Source organism: Zophobas morio, unplaced genomic scaffold (genome assembly GCF_036711695.1).
Source record: "Zophobas morio isolate AGI-343-1 ecotype UQ-CSIRO unplaced genomic scaffold, CSIRO_AGI_Zmor_V1 ptg000002l, whole genome shotgun sequence".
NCBI lineage: Eukaryota > Metazoa > Arthropoda > Insecta > Coleoptera > Tenebrionidae > Zophobas > Zophobas morio.
Window position 1 is genome coordinate 2768182 of NW_026972107.1, and position 16590 is coordinate 2784771.

At 33.7% G+C, this 16590-nt stretch overlaps 2 protein-coding genes across 3 annotated transcripts; both read right to left on the reverse strand.

Moving 5' to 3' along the window:
• Nucleotides 1-3814: 3814 nt before the first annotated feature.
• LOC135124385 (monocarboxylate transporter 13-like) lies at nucleotides 3815-5608 on the reverse strand. 2 transcript variants are annotated; one of them, XM_064049427.1, is made up of 4 exons: nucleotides 5348-5608; nucleotides 4939-5209; nucleotides 4248-4889; nucleotides 3815-4201 (listed from the first exon to the last, which is right to left on the reverse strand). In XM_064049427.1, the coding sequence occupies exons 1-4, from the start codon at nucleotides 5420-5422 to the stop codon at nucleotides 3861-3863; spliced, it is 1329 nt and encodes a 442-aa protein (XP_063905497.1). In that variant the 5' UTR covers nucleotides 5423-5608; the 3' UTR covers nucleotides 3815-3860. The 2 variants fall into 2 exon arrangements, with proteins under 2 accessions (XP_063905497.1, XP_063905506.1); XM_064049436.1 differs by having other exon boundaries at nucleotides 4939-5300; nucleotides 5348-5406.
• Nucleotides 5609-10170: 4562 nt separating this feature from the next.
• LOC135124379 (monocarboxylate transporter 12-like) lies at nucleotides 10171-12225 on the reverse strand. Its single transcript, XM_064049414.1, has 5 exons — nucleotides 11834-12225; nucleotides 11516-11786; nucleotides 11135-11404; nucleotides 10677-11063; nucleotides 10171-10629 (listed from the first exon to the last, which is right to left on the reverse strand). Exons 1-5 carry the CDS (start codon nucleotides 11924-11926, stop codon nucleotides 10265-10267), a joined length of 1386 nt encoding a protein of 461 aa, XP_063905484.1. The 5' UTR covers nucleotides 11927-12225; the 3' UTR covers nucleotides 10171-10264.
• Nucleotides 12226-16590: the final 4365 nt, after the last annotated feature.

The following is a 16590-nucleotide window of genomic DNA, read 5'->3' on the forward strand; positions in this document are numbered from 1 at the left end:
TCTTTCTTCGTCCTATTTCGTCCTTCTTCGTTCTATGTCGTCTCTTTTCGTCCTCTCTCGTCCTTTCCGTCCTTTCCGTCCTTTTTCGTCCTTTTTCGTTCATTTTCGTCCTTATTTTCCTTTTTCGTCCTTTTCTTTTTTTTCGTCCTTTTCCGTCCCTATTATCCTTTTTCGTCTTATTCGTCCTTTTTCGTCCTCTTTCGTCTTTCATCCTTTTTCGTCCTTCGTTCTTTTTCGTCCTCATTATCCTTTTTCGTTCTTTTTCGTCCTTGTTCGTCCTTTTCGTACGCGGTCCTTTTCGTGCTTTTCCGTCCTTTTTGGTCCTTTTCGACCTTTTCGTCCTTTTTAGTTCTTGTTATCTTTTTTCGTCCTTTTCGTGCTTATCGTCCTTTTTCGATACTTCAGTTTGGGAAATTTTCATTTTGTCAATTCTTCAATTTCTCGAATTTTCAAGTTCTCGATAGTTTAATTTTAGATATCTTAAATTTCCGATATCTCAGTTTCACGATTTTTTGATTTTTCGATTCTTCAATTTTTCGACTTTTTGATTTCTCGATTTTTCGATATTTCAGTTTTGGAAATTTTCATTGTTTTAGTTCATCGATTTTTCGATTTTTTAGCTTCCCCATTTTCAATTTTTGATTGCTATGTTCGTATTGAAATTTTTCAATTTCTGAATTCAAATTTTCGGTTTTTGCATTTTTTCATTTTTCGATATTTTGATGTTTTAGGATTTTTAAATTTCTCGATTTTTCAGTTTTTCCATTTTTGACATTTTTGAATTTTCGATTTTTCGATTTACTCAATTGCTCGATTTATCTTTTTTTTTTAATTTTCGATTTTTCGATCATTCATTTTGGGATTTTTCAATATTTCAACCCTTTTTCGTCCTTGTTCGTCCTTATTCGTACTTTTCGTCCTTTTCCGTCCTTTTTCGTCTTTTTCGTTTTTTTCTTCCTTTTTCGTCCTATTCATCCTTTTTCGTCCTCTTTCGTCCTTCATCCTTTTTCGTCCTTCGTCCTTTTTCGCCCTTTTCGTCCTTTTTCGTCCTCATTATCCTTTTTCGTTCTTTCCGTCCTTTTTCGTTCTTTTTGGTCCTTGTTCGTCCTTTTCGTTCGCTTCGTCCTTTTAGTGCTTTTTCGTCCTTTTTAGTTCTTATTATCCTTTTTCGTCCTTTTCGTGCTTATCGTTCTTTTTCGTCCTTTCCAAAATTTGACATTTTCGAACCTTAACTAAATGCCTTTTCTTGTAGATTTTGAACTCTAGAACTCACTTTTGGCGTCGTTTCTCTGATAACTGCAACCGTTTTTCCAGAATCGACCGTCGAAAAATCAAAATTTTTGAAATTCTCAAATATTTGAATTTCATGCTGCTTTTTTCGAAAATGTTGCTCCGTGACCATTAACACGCTATATTTTTGGAATCAGCTTGTCGAGATCTACGTTCCTGATTTTTTTCTGAATTTTTAGACGACTTTTTTAAAAGTGAAATTTTTCCAATGGTCCCCCCTTCTTCAAATTTCGGCCAAATTTTGACATTTTTGAAACTTAACTAAATGCATTTTCTTATAGATTTCGAACTCGAGAACTCACTTCCGGCCTCGTTTCTCTGATAACTGGAATCGTTTTTCTAGAATCGACCGTCGAAAAATCGAAATTTTAGAAATTTTCAAATATTCGCATTTCAGGCCGATTTTTTCGAAAATGCTGTCCCGTGATCAAAACAGGCTAAATTTTTGGAATCAGCTTGTCGAGATCTACGATCCTGAATTTTTTCAGAATTTTTAGACGACTTTTTTAAAAGTGAAATTTTTCCAATGATCCCCACTTCTTCAAATTTCGGCCAAAATTTGACATTTGCGAAACTTAACTAAATGCATTTTCTTGTAGATTTAGAACTCGAGAACTCACTTCCGCCCTCGTTTTTCTGATAACTGCAACCGTTTTTCCAGAATCGACCGTCGAAAATTCGAAATTTTAGAAATTTACAAATTCTCGATTTTTATTTTTTTATTTTCTCGGTTTGTCATTTCTTAGTTGTCCAACAAAAGGACACATTTATTCAAACCGAAATTTTGAACTGAATTGAAAAATAAAAAAAATGAATAATCGAAGAATTGAAAAAATAAGGAAAACTTGAAAAAACCGAAAAAATGAGAGCTGAAAACGTGAAAAATTTAAAAATTGAAAAATCCGAAAATGAAAAAATTGAGAAATTGAACAGTGGTATAATCGAAAAAAGAATTGAAAAATCGAAAATTGTAATATTGAAACTTGATTAATTAAAAATCGAGAAGTGAAAAATCGAAAACACGAAAAACAAAAACTTCTATAAATTAAACAATCAAAAATACAAAAAAAAATTATTTCAAAATTCAAAAATTTTTAAAGAAAAAAACTAAAATATTAAGAAATTGTAAAAACGAAACTTGGAAAAATTTAAAAATTGTAACATCGAAAAAACCAAGCACTGAAAAACCGAAAAATTTAAAAGTTGAGAAATCGAAGAATTGAAAAAATACAAAAACTGAAAAATGGGAAAATGGGAAAGCCAAAAATTGAATAATAAAAACCCAAATATGTAATTATTTGAAAAAAGTGAAAAATTAAGAATCGACAAATTTAAAAATGAAACAATTACAAAATTGTAAATTTGAAAAAAAAATTAAAATTGAAAAACCAAACTTGAAATATCGAAAAATTGAAAAAATTGGCAAACATAGCGAAAAAAACAATTAAAAAATGGAACAACTGAGAAAAAGATGGAAACTGTAAAATCGAAAATTTGTAACATTGAAACCTAAAAAAACGAAAAATTGTAATATTCAACACAGAAAATTGAAAAATTAAAAAGCAAATTAGAAAATCGAAAAATACAAACATTTTACTGAAAAGTGCAAGAATTTCATAATGAAAATCGAAAAACTAAAAAAAGGAGAAATCAAAACACGGAAAAATCGAAAAATTATCAATTAAAAATACGAAAAATATAAAAATCTCGAATTGAGAAATCATAAAAATCGAAGAAACAAAACAATTTGGAATTAACTACTTGGAAGTACTTTATTTTTCATTTTTTTATTTTCTCAATTTTTCGTTTTTTAATTTTTCAACAAAAGGACACTTATGAAAAGTGAAATTTTAAAAAATCAAAAATTCGGAAAACTGTAAAACTGAAAAATCGAAAAAGAAACATTGAAACACCGAACAATTTAAAAATTGAGAAATCGAAGAACTGCAAAGATAAAGAAACTCAAAATCGGATAATTAAGGGGTTAACAATTGGAAAATGAAAAATTGTAACCTTAAAAATGAAAAAAACTGAAAATTTGAAAAACAGAAAAATCGAGCAATTCCAAAATTAAAAATCAAAAATAGAAAAAACGGAACTTGAAACACCGAGAAATTTAAAAATTGTAAGCTTAAAACTTGAGAAACTGAAAACTTCGATAATTCAAAAAACTGATTATTAAAAATCGACAAATTGTAAAATTTAAAAGTTGAAGAACGTCAAAATAACCATCGAAAAACTGTAAAATTAAAAAATCGAAAACTGAAAAATCGAAAAAAATTAAACATTGAACAATAAAAAAAAATGAAATACCGAAATGTTGAAAAAATTCGACTTCTGGCCTACTTGGTTTTGGAATGTCGCTTGAACAACGACCTCGCCTCGAGGATGGTGTTTTTGTTTAAAAAAGTAGTGAAACACCGATATTAGTACGTCTGTGGTATTATTCGGGCTCTAAAATTATGCACTAGGTTAGTGGGGCCCGCACACCCTCTTTTAAATGTGATAATAGATTAGTAGTTAGTGTATTTAATTTTTTATTGTATAATTTTATAAAAAATAGATTTTATTTAAGTCGCCTCTTCTATACTCCCTTTGTTCTTTCTCCTACACTTGACTATAATAGCCTCTATTGTCCACATCAGGATAGTAGTGAAGGTCACGCAGTTCATGAGAATGACGCATAAGGAGTAGCTACCCGTGACGTCACGAACGACACCCAACGTAGGTCCACCAATGATTATACAGAACCCGTTCATCATCATTTCCATGCCGCTAGCATTGGCCAGTTTTTCGATGGGTACATGGGCGGGGATCACCAGCTGCATGTACACCTTACGGATGCCTTTAGCAATACCCAAACCCAGCGCGATTACCAACAAGGCGTAGAAATTCCGCGATAGTAGGAACGCTACAACAGTACCATCAGTGACAACCGTGGCGCCACCTATACTTACTGAATCGTGTCACGATGAGAAGGATCAAACTATACGCATACATTATTCGCGGCGGCTTGGTGAAATAGTTGCCTATATACGGTGCGAAAAACCTGAAAATGATGTCCGCGACACCTAGCGTCGACAAAAACGTGGCAATCTGTGACGTGTCCAACCCAAAATCGCTTAGAATGAAAGGGGTGAGCACGGTAAAGTTAAGCTCAGCGAAAATCGCTAAAGCCATGCCCATCATTATGTTTACAAAAATCGGATCTTTGAAAAGATCCAAGTCGAACGTTTTGGCAATAGTTTTCAGCAGTCTTTTAAACAAGGGGTCTTTGTCTTCCTGAGTTTGTGTCTTCGTTTGTTCGGTTAAAAGCTCGCTTTGTTCGTCTTGAGGTTGTGTTTTGTCTATGATCATGTGACGCTCGACTGGTTGCAGCAAAACGGCCCCTATAAACACGTGGGCGCACACACCCGCGAAAATCAAGGTCACGCCAGAGGGGGTGTAGTGTTGCATTAAAAAACTGATGAGTTGGGGGATAAGAATGGGACCGAAACCCGTAATAGTAACGGCCAACCCCATAGCGTAGCTTCTCTTAGCTCTAAAGTACATGTTAATAGCGAGACAGGTAGCTGATTCGACCATCCCCATCCCCAAAGCTACAACAAAGTCGTCAGAACGGAAGTCGTTACAATCATTACCACGTACACGTTATCAACCCATAAGCGATAACAAAGTGCGTAAAAGTTTTGGAGTATGCTGTAAGTACGACGCCTCCGGTGAGCAGCAGCGTCCCGAAAAGCGCGCCTTTCCGGCATCCATAAATCTTCAACAGCACCCCATTAACCAAACCCATGATCATCCCAAAGGCCACATTTAGATTAATAATTAGGGATCCCTGAGTCGCTGATAAGCCAAGTTCGACGAATGTGTCCTTGAAAATGAGGCCGAAGCAATGAATCAGCGGGATGACGATGAACTAGAAAAATCAATTTAGCGCGTTGAGGATCAGGATGCCAACTTAGCCGCATCGCAGTAACTAAATCGGCCACGATGATTAATATGACATGCTATAATGCAATAATTAACACTATTATGAAAAGAAAATGATACTCACGTTGCTTAATGCGTTGGCACAGACGATCACCCAGCCGTAGCCCCCATCGGGCGGAATTTTTTTCGTTTCGATCATTGTTTCCTGACCTGACCTGACCTGACCTGACCTGACCTGACTGATTAGAACTTATAATGCGAAACAACCAATTAATGTAGTTTTTTGTTGCATAATAATTGTAGACTAATGGAACTGATGTTAATTCATAGCTGGTTCCATAATTGTGGTGTTTATCTACAAGTCACACTGTTCTCGACGCTGATTATCAGTTGTACCAATCACACAAAGTGATGATCGCTGATTGTTGATCGGTCGAAGCAGGTATTAATTATTTTTATGGAGGAGGAATTATGGTGGGTTTGGAGTGTGGAGTAATGTCAACTTAAAAACGAGAGATGTCACTGAAAAATTTAAATAGGAATTTTCTAATTTTGTTTTATTTTCACGCGTGTTTAATTTTGCGTTTTCTTGACGTTTCACACTTGTAGAGTATGAAAATGTTGGTCCCCCGTTTCCAATATATTGCAAGTTGTTTCCGAAACTGGTAAAGTGATTAATTTCAAATTTTACATACACTTTAAAATTATCGTGTGACACATTTTCGTATTCATCATAGAAAAAATAAGTGATGTCATCTCAACATTCTGTTAAGTAAATCTCACTTCAGATTAATCGCATGACATGTTTCTAATCTGTGTTTTAATAATGTACTCGTATTTTTTTTTTCAATTTTCGATTTTTTGATACTCCATTTTGGGATTTTTCAATATTTCAACCCTTTTTCGTCTTTTCGTCTTTTTCGTACTTTTCGTCCTTTTCGACCTTTTCGTTCTTTTCGACCTTTTCGTCCTTTTCGACCTTTACGTCCTTTTTCGTACTTATTATCCTTTTTCGTCCTCTTCGTCCTTTTGTCCTTTTTCGTCCTTATTATACTTTTTCGTCCTATTCGTCCTTTTTTGTCCGTATTATCCTTTTTCGTCCTTTTGGTTTTTTTCGCCCTTTTTCGTACTTAATATCTTTTTCGTCCTTATTCGTCCTTGTTCCTCCTTTTTCGTCCTTCTTCGTCCTATTTCGTCCTTCTTCGTTCTATGTCGTCCGTGTTCGTCCTCTCTCGTCCTTTCCGTCCTTTTTCGTTCTTTTTCGTCCTTATTTTCCTTTTTCGTCCTTTTCGTTTTTTTAGTCCTTTTTCGTCCCTATTATCCTTTTTCGTCCTTTTCGGTTTTTTCGTCCTCTTTCGTCCTTAATATCTTTTTCGTCCTTATTCATACTTTTTCGTTCTTTTGCGTTATTTTTCGTCCTTTTTCGTCCTTGTTCGTCCTTATTCGTACTGTTCGTCTTTTTCGTCCTTGTTCGTCCTTTTCGTCCGCGTCGTCCTTTTCGTGCTTTTCCGTCCTCTTTTGTCCTTTTCGACCTTTTCGTCCTTTTTCGTCCTTATTATACTTTTTCGTCCTATTCGTCCTTTTTTGCCCGTATTATCCTTTTTCGTCCTTTTTCGATATTTCAGTTTGGAAATTTCTCATTTTGTCAATTCTTCAATTTCTCGAATTTTCAAGTTCTCGATAGTTTAATTTTAGATAACTTAATTTTCCGCTATCTCTGTTTCACGATCTTTTGATTCTTCGATTCTTCAATTTTTCGACTTTTTGATTTCTCGATTTTTCGATATTTCAGTTTTGGAAATTTTCATTGTTTTAGTTCATCGATTTTTCGAATTTTTAGCTTCCCCATTTTCAATTTTTGATTGCTGTGTTCGTATTGAGATTTCTCAATTTCTGAATTCAAATTTTCGGTTTTTTCATTTTTCGATTTTTCGATATTTCGATGTTTTAGGATTTTTAAATTTCTCGATTTTTCATTTTTCCATTTTTGACATTTTTAAATTTTCGATTTTTCGATTTCTCAATTTCTCGATTTATCCTTTTTTTTTAATTTTCAATTTTCCGATACTTCATTTTGGGATTTTTCAATATTTCAACCCTTTTTCGTCCTTTTCGTCCTTTTCGTCCTTTTCGATCTTTTTCTCCTTTTTCGTCCTTATTATCCTTTTTCGTCCTTTTCGTCCGTTTTCGTCCTTTTCGTGCTTTTTTGTCCGTATTATACTTTTTCGTCCTATTCGTCCTTTTTTGCCCGTATTATCCTTTTTCGTCTTTTTCGTTTTTTTCGTCCTTTTTCGTCCTTGTTCGTCCTTACTCGTACCTTTCGTCCTTTTCCTTCCTATTTCGTCCTTCTTGGTCCTATTTCGTCCTTCTTCGTCCTTTGTCGTCCTTTTCGTCCGTTTCGTCCTTTGTCGTCCTTTTCTTCCTTTTTCGTCATTATTATCCATTTTCGTCCTTTTTGTCCTTTTCGTCCTCATTCCTCCTTATTATCCTTTATCGTCATTGTCGTCCGTTTTCGTCCTTTTTCGTGCGTATTATCCTTTTTCGTCCTTTTCGTCCTTTTTCGTCCTTTTGGTTTTTTTCGTCCTTTTTCGTTCTTCATATCTTTTTCGCCTTCTTTCGTCCCTTTTCGTCCTCTTTCGTCCCTTTTCGTCCTTGTTCGTCCTTATTCGTACTTTTCGTCCTTTTCCGTTTTTTTCGTTTGTTTCGTCCTTTATCGTCCTTAATAACTTTCACACTTTTTCGTCCTTTTTGGTCCTATTTCGTCCTATTCGTTTTTTTTTTCCTTTTTGTCCTTGTTCGTCCTTTGTCGTCTTTTTCGTCCTCTTCGTTTTTTTCGTCCTTTTTCGTCCTTTTCGTACTAATCGTACTTTTTCGTCCTTTTAGTCATTTTTGTCCTGATTATCCTTTTTCGTCCTTACTTTCCTTTTTCGTCGTAAATATCTTTTTCGTCCGTATTGTACTTTTTCGTCCTATTCGTCCTTTTTTGCCCGTATTATCCTTTTTCGTCCTTTTCGTTTTTTTCGTCCTTTTTTGTCCTTGTTCGTCCTTACTCGTACCTTTCGTCCTTTTCCGTCCTATTTCGTCCTTCTTCGTCCTATTTCGTCCTTCTTCGTCCCATTTCGTCCTTCTTCGTCCTTTGTCGTCCGTTTCGTCCTTTTCTTCGGTTTTCGCCCTTATTATCCATTTTCGTCCTTTTTCGGCTTTTTTGTCCTTTTTCGTCCTTTTCGTCCTCATTCCTCCTTATTATCCTTTTTCGTCATTGTCCTCCGTTTTCGTCCTTTTTCGTGTGTATTATCCTTTTTCGTCCTTTTCGTCCTTTTTCGTTCTTTTGGTTTTTTTCGTCCTTTTTCGTCCTTCATATCTTTTTCGTTTTCTTTCGTCCCTTTTCGCCCTGTTTCGTCCCTTTTCGTCCTTGTTCGTCCTTATTCGTACTTTTCGTTCTTTTCGTCCTTTTCAGTCCTTTTCATTTATTTCGTCCTTTATCGTCCTTAATAACTTTCATACATTTTCGTCCTTTTTGGTCCTATTTCGTCCTATTCGTTTTTTTCGTCCCTTTTATCCTTGTTCGTCCTTTGTCGTCTTTTTCGTCCTTTTCGTTTTTTTTTCGTCCTTTTCGTACTAATCGTACTTTTTCGTCCTAAATATCTTTTTCGTCCTAAATATCTTTTTCGTCCTTTTTCGTCCCTTTTCGTCCTTGTTCGTAGTTATTCGTACTTTTGGTCCGTTTTCGTCCTTTTTCGTCCGTATTATATTTTTTCGTCCTATTCGTTTTTTTTTGTCCTTTTTCGTCCTTATTCGTCTTTACTCGTACCTTTCGTCCTTTTCCGTCCTATTTCGTCCTTCTTCGTCCTATTTCGTCCTTCTTCGTCCTTTGTCGTCCTTTTCGTCCGTTTCGTCCTTTGTCGTCCTTTTCATCCTTTTTCGTCCTTATTATCCATTTTCGTCCTTTTTGTCCTTTTCGTCCTTATCGTCCTTTTTCGTCCTTTTCGTCCTCATTCCTCCTTATTATTCTTTTTCGTCATTGTCCTCCTTTTTCGTCGTTTTTCGTGCGTATTATCCTTTTTCGTCCTTTTCGTCCTTTTTCGTCATTTTGGTTTTTTTCGTCCTTTGTCGTCCTTCGTATCTTGTTCGTCTTCTTTCGTCCCTTTTCGTCCTCTTTCGTCCCTTTTCGTCCTCTTTCGTACCTATTCGTTCTGGTTCGTCCTTATTCGTACTTTTCGTTCTTTTCGTCCTTTTCCGTCCTTTTCGTTTGTTTCGTCCTTTATCGTCCTTTATAACTTTCATACTTTTTCGTCCTTTTTGGTCCTATTTCGTCCTATTCGTTTTTTTCGTCCTTTTTGTCCTTTTTCGTCCTTTGTCGTCTTTTTCGTCCTTTTCGTTTTTTTCGTCCTTTTTCGTCCTTTTCGTACTAATGGTGCTTTTTCGTCCTTTTAGTAATTTTTGTCCTGATTATCCTTTTTCGTCCTTTGTCGTCCCTTTTCGTCCTTTTCTTCCTTTTCCGTCCTTTGACATTTTCGGAACTTAACTAAATGCATTTTCTTGTAGATTTCGAACTCTAGAACTCACTTCTGGATTCGTTTCTCTAATAACTGCAACCGTTTATTCAGAATCGACCTCGAAAAATCGAACTTTTTAGATTTTCAAAAATTCGCATTTCAAACCGATTTTTTCGAAAATGTTGCTCCGTGACTATTAACATGTGATATTTTTTTATTCAGCATGTCGAGATATACATCCCTGATTTTTTTCAGAATTTTTAGACACTTTTTTAAGACTCAAATTTTTCTCTTCAAAAATTTCGACCAATTTTTGACATCGACCGTAGAAATATCGAAATGTTAGAAATTTTAGAGTGGTCATAGAGCGATACGTTTTTCAGGATTTTTCAGGAATAATAATAAATTCGTGGGCGCCCCGTTTTGATTTTCCATACTAAAGTCTACTTCATACTTTTAAATAACATTTATAAAATCTTATAATACAATAAATAAACTAATATTTATTTACATAAATTCTACTACATCACAAATTCACCCCGCATTCAAATTTTATTAAGGGGATTATTTTCTTCACCCTGTTGCACCTTCTCCCCTTTGTGCCTCTTGTGCTTCACCACCACCATCTCCACAGTCCATAACACGATCGTCACAAAAGTGACGCAGTTCATGATGATGATACAAGCGACGTAGCTCCCTGTGACGTCACGCACTACCCCCAGGATAGCCCCTCCAGTCAAAATACAAAACCCATTAGCCATCATTTCCATCCCCGAAGCCGAAGGTAACCGCTCCAGACTGACGTGTGTCGGAATGATCAACCCTACGTACACCCTACGGATCCCTTTGGCAATCCCAAGCCCCGTGGCCGCTATCAGTAGCATGTAATACTCCGTCGACATCAAAAGAACTACAAACAAACGTTCATTTCGTGTTTTTGTTGTTGTACAAACCCACCAAATCTCATCATAATCAACATAATCAAAGTGAAAATGAAAATGCATCTGGGTGGTTTTTTCAAGTATTCTCCGACGTAGGGGGCTAAAAACCTGAAAGTAATGTCTGCGAGCCCGTTCGTGGACATGAAGGTGGCGATCTGGTCGGTGCTCAAGCCGTAATCGTTCAAGATAAAAGGGGTGAGGATGTTGAAATTGAGCTCGGAGAAGACGGCAAGGGCCATCCCGATCAGGATGTTGACGAAAATGGGGTCTTTGAGGAGGTCGAGGTCGAAGAAGGTGACGATGGTTTTGAGGAGGGTGTTCTTTCTGGCGTGCTCGTTAAGACTGAGGTGGCTATCACAGATTTCCGTATCGGGACACTCAGGTCTCTCTTCCTTCTCTGGATCTAGAATTATCCGAAATTAGTCTAAAAAAGATAAACTTTGTGACTATTCGCCTCCTAAACAAACTATTTACTTGTTTCGAGAATTTCCTCCTCTTTCATGTGCCACTTGACGGGCTGGAGGAGCATGGCTGAAACAAAAAAATGGGCACATATTCCGCCGAAAATCAGGACCACTCCCTGGGGGCTGTAGAACTTCATCAGCAAGTTAACGAGCTGGGGGATGACGATCTGGCCGAAGCCGATTATCGTGACGGCGAAGCCCATGGCCTTGCTTCTCCGCTTCTTGAAGTAGGTGTTGATGGCCAGGCTGTAGGAGGAGCGGCACATGCCCAAGCCCAGTGCTAAAACCACCATCATTATTATTATAGTCTGGCTTGTAGAATTTTGGGTTTTGCCCAGGTGCTATTTAAAATATTTCTCATTGGTATTAAAAATGCGTGGGGAAAACTAACATGCCACCAGTCCGTACGAGATGATGAAGTGCTGGAATTTCCGGGCGAAGGAGGTCGTGGTGACCCCGGAGCAGTAGAGGACGGCGGCCAGAAACGCGATCTTCCGGTAGCCGCAGATCTTGAGCAGCACCCCGTTGAGGAGTCCGGTGAGCATGCCGAAGGCGGCGTGGAGGTTGACGATGAGGGCGCCCTGGGCCGCTGACAGACCCAGTTCGGCGAACGTGTCCTTGAAGATGAGCCCGAAGCAATGCATCATGGGTATATAGATGAACTGCGACAGGTTGCACAATGATAATTCTAGGTGTGATTTGGACTTACGCTGTTGAGGGCCATGGCCAGCGCGATGACCCAGCCGTAGCCTCCGTCCGGAGGGACCTTTCTGGTGACGGGGACAGCTTCTGCATTTTTCATGTTTATTGGTTCAAGTCATGGTGGCCCGTTTTGGCGCTTATATATGCGATATTCATTTCGGCGAGATAAGGGAGAGATAATTGAGGACAATCGGGAGTGGAGAGCTACTTGGCGGTATCTGATATTGATTTTATGATGGAATTATTCGTTATTCGCTTGAAAATTCTTTGTTTTGATTTATCGGCACATATTGTTATTTGTTTGATTAGGAGATAAGTTTTATTGCACGTCTGATTTGATTTTAATGGTTGGTGGAATAAGTCGATGGGATCGGAATGTGACGCGCCGGATCCGGGCGATGCCGGATTTTAGGCGAGCTGGGAGGTTCCGCCGGCCCGGAAGACGCTGACGTCAACGCGTGGCGGCAATTTTACGAAAATTGTGTTTTAGCGGAAACGTCTAAATGAGCACTTGCCATGCTTTGATTTGATAATTTATAATTTTGTTACAAATTAGTGAATCCAAGGTTCTAGTGTCTGAGAAACTGATTGTCACGATTATGATCGCCCACCTGTTATTGTAATGGATAGTGCGATTACCACACTCGATAGAAAATTATGTAACTGGTTCGGAAAGCGTGAACATTCTTAATTTTCAAGATTCTAAAATTTTGATTATTTTTACTTCATGTTATGTTATTTGAAAATAGTATAGTCCTGAATTTGTGGTTTATGAATCCGCGTTGAATTTTTATCCTACATATCGAGATTTTTGGGAAAAAACAAAATTGAATAGTACATAATTCTTCGATTTTTTGACTTTTCGTTTTTTCAATTTTTCGATATTTCAGTTTGGAGACTTTTCAATTTGTCAATTCTTCAATTTCTCGAATTTTCGATTTCTCGATTGTTTAATTTTAGATTTCTTAATTTCGGATATATCAGTTTTACGATCGTTCGATTTTTCAATTATTCAATTTTTCGAATTTTTACGATTTTTCGGCTTTTGGATTTCTCAATTTTTCAACTTTTGATTTTTCGATGTTTTGATATTTTTTCAGTTCTTTGATTCGACAATTTTTCGATTTTTCAATTTTTCGATTGCCGTGTTGGTGTTGAGGTTTTTCAGTTTTTTTGATTTTTCAATTTCTCAATTCTTCAAATTTTTTATTTCTCGATTTTTGATTTTTCAATTTCTCAATTCTTCAAATTTTTGATTTCTCGATTTTTTGGATTTCTCGATTTCTCGAAATTTCGGTGTTTTAGTTTTAGTAGTTTTAAAAGTTTCGATTTTTCAATTATTGACATTTCTAAATTTTCGATTTTCCGTTTTCTTGATTTCTGGATTAATCGATTTTTCATTTTTAGATTTGTTAATTTTTGGACATTTTAGGATTTTTCAATATATCAACTCTTTAGATTTTCAATTTTTCGACTTTTCGATTTTTCAATTTTTTGGTTCTTCAATTCTTCGATATTTTAATTTTTCATGTTTTAAAATGGTACATTTTTCGATTTCTGGATTTTTCAGTTTTTTGATATTCCTGTTTTCAATTTTTCGAGTTTTTAAATCTATGACTTTTCAGTTTTTTGGTGTTACCATTTCTCAATCTTTCGATTTTTCGACTTCTTGGTTTTAGAGTTTTCGGATTTTCAGTTTTTCGTTCTTTAAAATTTTTGACTTCATTTTTCGGTTTTTAAATTTTTCGATTTTTGAGTTTTTCAATTCTTCAATTTTCCGATTTTAGGTTATTATTTTATAGTTTTTCGATTTTTCGATTTTTCGTTTTTCGATATTTTAATTTTTCAATTTTTTAAATTTTAGATTTTTCGATTTCTGAATTTCTCACTTTTTCAATTTTTGACATTTCTAAATTTTCGATTTTCCAATTTCTCAATTTCTCGATTACTCGTTTCTTTAATTTTCGATTTTCCGCCTTTTCGATTTCTAGATTTTTTTCATTTTTCGATTTCTTAATTTTTTGACATTTTGGGATTTTTCAATATATCAATTCTTTACATTTTCAATTTTTCGACTTTTCGATTTTTTTTTAATTTATATTTTTCAATCTTTCGATGTTTCGATTTCGCGGTTTTTCAATTTTTCGGTTCTTCCATTTTTCGATATTTTAATTTTTCATACTTTAAAATGGTAGCTTTTTCGATTTCTGGAATTTAGTTTTTTGATATTTCTGTTTTCAATTTTTTGAATTTTTAAATCTTTAATTTTTCAGTTTTTTGGTGTTACGAATTCTCGATCTTTCAAATTTTCGACTTCTTGGTTTTAGAGTTTTCTTTTTTTCAGTTTTTTGATGTTTCAATTTGTCGATTTTTCAATTTTTCGATTCTTCAATTTTCCGATTTTACATTATTTTTCAATTTTTTTTTCAGTTTTTCGTTTCTTCGTTTGTCAATATTTTAATTTTTCAATTTTTTAAATTTTAGATTTTTGGATTTCTGAATTTCTCACTTTTTCATTTTTTGACATTTCTAAATTTTCGATTTTCCAATTTCTCAATTTCTCGATTAATCGTTTTTTTAAATTTTCCATTTTTCGAATTTGCGATTTCTCGTTTTTTTTATTTTTTCATTTCTCAATTTTTTGACTTTTTGGGATTTTTCAATATATAAACTTTTTAGATTTTCAATTTTTCGAGTTTTTTTTTTAATTTGTTTTTCAATCTTTTGATGTTTCGATTTCTTAATTTTTTAATTTTTCGATGTTTTAATTTTTCATGCTTTAAAATGGTAGATTTTTCGATTTCTGGTTTTTTCAGTTTTTTGATATTTCTATTTTTAATTTTTTGAATTTTTAAATCTTCGACTTTTCATTTTTTGGTGTTACGATTTCTCGATCTTTCAATTTTTCGACTTCTTGATTTTAGAGTTTTCTTTTTTTTCAGTTTTTCGATTTTTAAAATTTTTCGATTTTGAAAAGTTGTTACTTTATTTTTCGACTTTTGAATTTTTCGATTCTTCAATTTTCCGATTTTAGATTTTTCAATTTTTATTTTCCATTTTTTCGATTTTTCGATTCTTCGGATTCGATCTTTTAATTTTTCAATTTTTAAAATTTTAGATTTATCGGTTTCTGAATTTCTCACTTTTTCAATTTTTGACATTTCTAAATTTTCGATTTTCCGATTTCTCAATTTCTCGATTAATCGTTTTTTTAAATTTTCAATTTTTCGACTTTTCGATTTTTCTTTTAAATTTGTTTTTCAATCTTGTGATGTTTCAAATTCTTGATTTTTCTATTTTTCGGTTCTTTAATTTTTCGATATTTTAATTTTTCAAACTTTAAAATTGTAGATTTTTCGATTTCTGGATGTTTCAGTTTTTTGACACTTCTATTTTCAATTTTTTGAATTTTTAAATCTTCGTCTTTTCAGGTTTTTGGTGTTACGATTTCTCAACCTTTCAATTTTTTCGACTTCTCGGTTTTTCGATTTTTTTAAATTTTTGACTTCATTTTTAAGTTTATAAATTTTCCGATTTTTGAGTTTTCTTTTTTTATTTTTCAGTTTTTCGATTTTTCGATATTTTAATTTTTCAATTTTTTAAATTTTAGATATTTCGATTTCTGAATTTCTCACTTTTTCAGTTTCTGGCTGCTCGATTTTTCGATTTTTTAATTTTTCAATTTTGTGATTTCACAATTTTTCGATATTTCAATTTGGAGATTTTTCATTTTGGCAATTCTTCAATTTTCTTGAATTCTTGATTTGTCGGTTGTTTAATTTTAGACTTCTTAATTTTCCGATATCTCAGTTTTACGATCTTTTGATTTTTCCATTCTTCAATTTCTCAGCTTTTTGATTGCTCGACTTTCCGATATTTCAGTTTTGAAAATTTACAGTGTTTTAATTCTTCAATTTTTTGATTTTTCAATTTCCCGATTTTCAATTCTTCGATTGGGGCTAAGATTTTTCAATGTTTTTATTTTTCTGTTCTTCAAATTTTCGATTTTTAGATGTTTTCATTTTTCGATTTCTCGATATTTCGAGGTTTCAGTTTTAGAATTTTTAAATTTTTGGATTTTTCAATTTTTCCATTTTTGAGATTTCTAAATTTTCCATTTTTCGATACTTCATTTTGCGATTTTTCAATATTTCAACTCTTCAGTTCTTCGATATTTCTATTTTCAATTTTTAGAATTTTAAAATTTTAGATTTTTCAGTTTTTTGATGTTATGATTTATCTTCTGATTTTTCGACTTCTTGGATTTAAAGTTTTCGGTTTTTCAATTTTTCGATTTTTAAAAATTTTGACTTCAATTTTTCGATTTTTGATTTTTTCGATTTTTAAATTTTATATTTTTCAATCTTTTGACGTTTCAAATTTTCGATTTTTCAATTTTTCGGTTCTTCAGTTTTTCGATATTTTATTTTTTTATATCTTAAAATTGTAGATTTTTCGATTTCTCGATTTTTCAGTTTTTCGATATTTATATTTTCAGTTTTTCGAGTTTTTAAAATTTAGACTTTTCAGATTTTTGATGTTACGATTTCTCGATCTTCCGATTTTTCGACTTCTTGGTTTTAGAGTTTTAGGTTTTTCAATTTTTCCATTTTTAAAATTTTTGACTTTATTTTTCGGTTTTTAAATTTTTCGATTTTTCTATTTACGGATTTTTTAATTTAAAATTTTTCAATTTGTAACTTTCCAATTTTTCAATTTTTTATATTTTAGATTTTTCGATTTGTCACTTTTTCAGTTTCTGGA